Genomic DNA, 6,683 nt, shown 5'->3' on the forward strand with positions numbered 1-6,683 from the left:
AAATGTATACTAATGATGAGAAAGTAAATCAATATGTTTCACAAAATACGTTTGAACTAAGGGCCGGTTTGTTTTAGCTTTAAAAAAATGAATTTTTTCTTTGTATTTTTGAAAATGGATTTTACAAAACGTTTTTCAAAATATTATAAGTTTTTCTAAATTTATTTTTTATAAATTAAAAAACTAATTTTGATATACTATGACATAAACCTACATTATTGAAGATCAAAGTATAGTCAAAATCACAGTTTTTTCAAAAAAGTCTATTTCAAAAATGATTTTTATGAAAGCTATTTGAAATAGCTTCAAAATTAAGTGATTTTTTAAAATTTTGATATCCAATTTTTTTTCCGATAAAATGATGAAATACCTAAAATAACATTTTAAGAATAACTATTCAAACCAAATTTTCATTTGAAACATTTATGAAAATTTTCTTTATAATTTTTTTTTACATCAAAATAAAAATCACACAAGTTTATTGAACACTTAGTGTGCAAACAATTCATAAACACTTGATATGCAATAAACACCAAGTTTATTTTTCTTTGTATTGATAGTATGAAAATTTAATTGTGATTGTTTAGATTGCAATTAACTTTGAGTTTGATTTTACCTGAAATCCGATTTTTTTAATGAATTTTTTACTTTATAAACTAATATCCCCTATCCAACCAATTTTTATATTTTGTTATGAGTTTGATCAAACTTGGTGGATTGATCCAACCCATATACACCCATGTTCACTGGGAGATTTAAATTTAATCAAGAGTTTAAGCAAGGTATACTAACAATTAACCCTAAAGACTAACCATTTGTCTATTTTGTTTTTTTTTGTTTTCTTTGAAATCTCAATATAAAAATCCTGTTTTAAGTTGAAAGTAAATTACAATAGAAATAAATGAATATAGTTTTTGTGAGTGCATAAAGATTAAAGACAATGTTATGTTGGGTTATGTGAGTGGGTTACCATTACCAATGTAACCATTGCACTCTGTCTCTTTTGGGGTTTCTTAACTAAGTCTTTGAATTTGCAGATAAAGGAAACCCCTCCACACTGAACCAACCTTACCTCTCTTGCCTGCACTTTATTCCCCTTCAAATTCCCTGCTTTACTCTGTACGACCCTTCTTTATTACTCTCTCTCATGTTTTCTTCTGCATTGTCCTCTTCACTACTACCTTGTTGCCCATTTAAGATTTTTTCTTATTTTCTTCAAGCAGGAATGATATTTTGATGTATTAACTTGTCTCAACAATGAGAGATGAGAATTTGAAGAAGAGCAAGGTTTTTTTTTTTTGTTGAGAAATGCCTATTCTATTTCACTTTCTTTTATCTATTTTTTTTAGTATTAAGGGATTATTGGAATTGCTTATAGCTTTTTTATTTGTTGGTGAAGCTTTCATGGCCAAAAACATTGGTCAAAAAATGGTTCAATATCAAGAGCAAATCTGAGGACTTTCAAGCAGATGATATCATTTCTCAAGGTGATTAATTAATCACTTTTTTTGTTATCTCATGATTTTTATGTAATTTGGGGTTATTAGATTGGAAATCTTGGTTAAAAAATATGAAATTTTTATTTTTTCAGTTAGGGGTGTGTGCTACTTGTAACGCAAGATCTCTACCCTTTGTTGCTTTCTTCTTATATGGTTTCATTTCAATTTTCAACCCTTTTTGTGCTAATACTAATTTTGTTAACTTTGTTGTGTTTGGTTGAATAGGATAGTAAATTAACCATGGAAAGATGCAAATTTCACAACTTTTATTAACTTTTATATGGTTTTTCCTTTTTAAGTTGTTGATGAAGAGTATAGAAGCAACTACTCAGAAATGGAGACATGTTCTATCAAGAAAAGCAAAACAGGTTCAGTATCACTATCACTACCTTCATATGCTCGAAAATTTCAGAAATCTATTGTTCTTTCTTCTGCTGCTAATTTAGTATGTTTAATCACCATTTCAATGCATAGAGAGATCAAGCAGAAGGTACATAGATAGAATGCAAAGAGGTAAGAATTACCTTGGTGAAGCTCAGGTTAACGATGTATGTAATTATAGGTATGCTTCGATTACTTAAATTACCCCGTTTGTTGCGATTATGATGAAGTTTAAGAATTTTATTCAATTGATTTAACTTTTTTCCCCTTCCGAATGCAGAATCTTTGTTGCTACTTGGAATGTGGCAGGGAAGTCGCCTCCGAGTTATTTAAGTCTTGAAGATTGGCTTCACATTTCTCCGCCGGCTGATATCTACGTTCTTGGGTAATTTAGGGGTTATGTAATGTCTCGTATCATTATAATCTTTAATTGGGAAAAGGTTCGAAATGCGTTATGTTTTTGCGTTTTTTTGGACTCAGGTTTCAAGAAATTGTGCCTCTCAATGCCGGTAATGTTTTGGGAACAGAAGATAATGGTCCTGCAAAAAAATGGCTAGCCCTTATAAGGAAGACGCTGAACAACCTTCCGGGAACAAGCGGTGGATACCATACTCCGTCTCCTATTCCCGCTCCTATTGTAGAACAAGATGCTGATTTTGAAGGATCGATGAGACAGAAGGCAACCTCTTTCTTCCATCGGAGATCCTTCCAAGCCATGAGTCGTAGTATGAGAATGGATAATGACATGTCGCTTCCACAATCATGCCTTGATCGACGTCTCAGTGTCTGTGATAGAATGATATCCGGTCACAGGACAAGTGACTATGACGCCAATTGTCGGTGGGGATCGTCAGATGATGAAAATGGAGCTGGAGACTCACCGATTACAACAGATTATTCGCCAATGTCAAACGGAGGTTGTTTACCTATGGAGGAGAGTGACAGACCGATAGGAAACTCAAGATACTGTTTGGTTGCTAGTAAGCAAATGGTGGGTGTATTTCTAACCGTTTGGGTGAAAAGTGATATCAGAGATGATGTTCATAACATGAAAGTGTCGTGCATTGGAAGAGGATTGATGGGATATCTCGGAAACAAGGTACATTTGCTAATTTATTTTCAACACTAGAGTTCTTTTAGTGTACCAGGGAAAGAGAAAATCTCATTTTCATGGATTTTTTTCAGGGTTCAATATCGATTAGTATGTCATTGCGCGAAACAAGTTTTTGCTTCGTCTGTAGTCATCTGACTTCCGGTCAAAGGGATGGTGATGAGCTAAGGAGAAATTCCGACGTAATGGAGATTCTCAGAAAGACAAGGTTTCCACAGGTCCATGACACAAATGATGTGAATTCTCCTCAGACAATTCTTGAACATGAGTATGTCCCTCATCCATCTCTACTTGTAATTTATTTGCAACTAAGTCGTAATTTTCAAGAGCTAAACTTGCATTGGTTCATTTGGTGTAGCCGAATAATTTGGCTGGGGGATTTAAATTATCGGATAGCTCTTTCTTACCGTGGAGCAAAAGCTCTTGTTGAGATGCATGATTGGAAGACTTTGTTGAAGAATGACCAGGCATGTTAGTTTGTCCCACCAAATAACTAAGATGCTTCATTCCCATATCGGTTACTTTTAAGACTTACCTGACAATGCGATAGCTTTTTCTTTCAGCTGTGTATAGAGAAGCGACAAGGTCGAGTCTTTACAGGATGGAGTGAAGGGAAGATATATTTTCCTCCGACATATAAGTATTCAAACAATTCTGACAGTTATGCAGGTGATGACAGACGCTCGAAACAAAAGAGAAGAACTCCGGCATGGTACTATTCTTTCTCAATGAAGTGAAAAATGTCGTTATTTTGAAACAACGTTGTTATAAATCTAATCAAATAAAATTATCTATTCGTGAAGGTGTGATCGTATCTTGTGGTATGGAAGTGGCTTACAACAATTATCTTACGTTCGCGGCGAGTCGAGATTCTCTGATCATAGGCCAGTTTGTAGCATATTCTTGGCAAAAGTTGAGTCTATTAACAGTAACCAAGTAAAGAAAGGCTCTACTTGTTCGAATTCCAGAATTGAAGTAGAAGAGTTATTGCCGCATTCACATTCACAGGGTTATGGCTACACTGATTTCCATTTCTATTGATGAATACACACATGTAAATGTAATTCTCTTTCTATGAGCTCAACTCGACTAATTGAGGGGACTTCGACCGAAACATCAAACTATGTTGTCACACAAGGTAATCCACCTCAGTAAAAAAAAACATCGATATTTTATTTCTTATTTTCGTCTGGCTTATGAAAAGTTCAAACTCTACTTTGTTATTAATTATTTGTAATTTGAACTCTTGCAGGTTGGCAATGCTATGAGGAATGGTAGCCGCTGGTGATCAAGAGATTTTTGATTCCCTCGAAGACCCTACGAAGGTTTATCATTTGTCCATTTTCCTTTTCTCATATTCTCTATAGTTTTCCTTTTCTAAAGTGCTAAAACTTGTCCATGTTTCATTGTTGCAGCTGCAGAGTTTATGAGTTTGTCAACACCTATTGAGTATGAATATCTGCAGCTCACAATCTTATTAAGGGCGGGAGAAGGCTATGCGATTCGATTCAAAGAAAATTGCATCTGAATTCTTTAATAAAAGATAATGTAATTAAAATTGGCTCATACTAAAACTTAGTAAAGAATAACAATTGCTATCTTTACTTTATCATTATGAGAGAATTAAGTTTCTCGCTAATTGATTTTTGCAGGATTTGGTGGCAGCTTTCGAGTACGCGACTAAGAGTCGAGTCTGTTTGGTTGAGACTTGAGAGGAGGGAAGGAAAGGGAGGGAAATAACTCTTTTTGTTTGGTTCACAAGGGGCGGAAAATTGAGATGATGCTAGAAATGTAAAGCAAGTTGTTCTTTTTTCATATAATGCCAAGATCATGCTTGTGCCAAGAATTAATAAAATTCACTCAAGATCAAACATTTTTGAATAGTGACCTATTCATATAAGTATATAACAGTTATATTAAAGTGTATCAGTATATATATAATCAGAGCTCAAAAGGGAAAACATGAACACAAAGCAACCAGCTGCGTGCATAATATCGGTACGAGTGTTTATGAATGCTGCTGCACATTAACAAACCAATACTATTGCTATTCCTATGAATAATGCAGAAGGTAAGAAGAAATAATAAGACGGAGAAGACGCTGAATGAGGAAGAGGAGTCAAAACTGGTATAATTCTTGAAGTTTTAGACGGCGCTTCTGCTTCCATCGGTGCCGATGATGGTGCCAGTCCCCCTGCATCTGCCAACTGCAGATTCTCGTATATGTGTTTGTCATCCACAGCCAAAGTTTTTGAATCTGTTCCAAAAGGCATGTTAGATTAACTTTTAATCTAAAAGAGAGTTTATTATTTGAACTTTGAAGTTTTGAACTACCTTGAGGGCTTAAGGGAGTTGGAGCACTTGAAGGAAGAGTTGGGCTATTTGTTCCAATAACTGATGGGCCTGCAAAAACATAATCATTTTCACATAAATTATTCATTTTTTAGGAAGCATAAACACGGACACCAGACGATACTAGTAATAATTTTAAACAATAACAAATTGAACGTAATTACCCGTGTCAGTGTCGTGTTGATGTCTGAGACTGACTCGTACACATACATATTTTTTTCCAGAGATGTTGGTGCTACCTAATATAAATATAATTTGACATTTTAAAATAGGCCTAAAAAGTAATCAATACCTGGAGCTGGCAAAGGAGAATTTGATACTGCAATAGTAACAAAAATATTGTTAGAAATTAATTGGCTTATTAGTTGTTAGAATTACATGCAATGAGAAACGAATTGAATTTACACCTTTGCACTGAACAGAAGCTCCATTAATAATGTTACATGCTTGTGAAAGAGACATAGCAAGAATTTGATAAAAAGGAGAATTGGAAGACATCATAAGACAAGCACAATCCATATTAGTACTAATCAAAGATCTCAATGATTCACAACAAGTACTTGATGGTACTAAACCATTATTAGTGCTTCCTGTAATAATGTTAGCACAAGGAGTGAAAGTGCTGCTAATCATAGAGGATGTGCATGATGATGAACTAATCTGTCCATTAATTAAGTTTAATGAGGAGATTATAATTAGGAATGTTAATGATATCAATGCCATTTGAAAACAATTCAATGCTTTATGTTTTGATTAAAGTAAGGTAAGGAATGATTAAAATATATAGTGCAATGGTTGAATCATATTTTGGAGAAGAGAAGTGGTAGATTTGAATATATGATAAAGGAGTTCAACTACCTTGATTTTTCTAGTGGAAGAGTTTTCATGTTAGTTTCTTCCGTTAGTGTTGTAGTTTGGTATAGTTGGCTAGAATGGAGCTTGTCACAATTATTATAGTTCATTAGTACTTTATAGTTTATAATATGTTTCATGATGTTGATAGAAAATTGAAATTCCAAATAAGAGTTGAAAATTAAATGTGAAGATAGGGGCAAGATGATTTGAGTATTAGGATATGAAAAAGTACCCCTGATGAAGTTTATATACACTGATGAAGAAGAAATTTTTACACCATCACTTAATTGATAAAAAGCTTATCCTACATCCTATATAACTTAAAAGTCATAGAAATAGAAAGATTTTCCAGGATAGAGATGAATGCTAGTTTATTTCAAAAATATTTGTATTAAGGTTAAATATGATTTTAATCACTACAATTATAACGTTATTTGGTTTTACTATTCGGAAGTATTTTTTCCCATTACATTAGTCTTTTTATT

The 6,683-nt window shown here is 33.5% G+C and overlaps 2 protein-coding genes across 5 annotated transcripts; one reads left to right on the forward strand and one right to left on the reverse strand.

Annotated features, from left to right (window-relative positions):
- Nucleotides 1–923: 923 nt before the first annotated feature.
- On the forward strand, nt 924–4,864 carry LOC127126129 (type I inositol polyphosphate 5-phosphatase 4). Of its 4 annotated transcripts, none has more exons than XM_051054998.1 (14): nt 927–1,119; nt 1,221–1,287; nt 1,400–1,487; nt 1,799–1,867; nt 1,974–2,061; nt 2,161–2,265; nt 2,361–2,979; nt 3,066–3,259; nt 3,350–3,458; nt 3,555–3,703; nt 3,795–4,129; nt 4,244–4,316; nt 4,407–4,539; nt 4,644–4,864. In XM_051054998.1, the coding sequence occupies exons 2-11, from the start codon at nt 1,258–1,260 to the stop codon at nt 4,030–4,032; spliced, it is 1,689 nt and encodes a 562-aa protein (XP_050910955.1). In that variant the 5' UTR covers nt 927–1,119; nt 1,221–1,257; the 3' UTR covers nt 4,033–4,129; nt 4,244–4,316; nt 4,407–4,539; nt 4,644–4,864. The 4 variants fall into 4 exon arrangements, with proteins under 4 accessions (XP_050910956.1, XP_050910955.1, XP_050910953.1 ...); XM_051054996.1 differs by having other exon boundaries at nt 1,224–1,287; XM_051054997.1 differs by having other exon boundaries at nt 927–1,287.
- A 22-nt stretch (nt 4,865–4,886) lies between these two features.
- On the reverse strand, nt 4,887–6,275 carry LOC127126131 (non-specific lipid transfer protein GPI-anchored 16). The gene is made up of 4 exons (XM_051055000.1): nt 5,751–6,275; nt 5,636–5,662; nt 5,326–5,394; nt 4,887–5,248 (listed from the first exon to the last, which is right to left on the reverse strand). Exons 1-4 carry the CDS (start codon nt 6,064–6,066, stop codon nt 5,019–5,021), a joined length of 642 nt encoding a protein of 213 aa, XP_050910957.1. The 5' UTR covers nt 6,067–6,275; the 3' UTR covers nt 4,887–5,018.
- Nucleotides 6,276–6,683: the final 408 nt, after the last annotated feature.

The sequence above is a fragment of the Lathyrus oleraceus genome, chromosome 3 (genome assembly GCF_024323335.1).
Source record: "Lathyrus oleraceus cultivar Zhongwan6 chromosome 3, CAAS_Psat_ZW6_1.0, whole genome shotgun sequence".
Classification (NCBI taxonomy): Eukaryota; Viridiplantae; Streptophyta; class Magnoliopsida; order Fabales; family Fabaceae; genus Lathyrus; species Lathyrus oleraceus.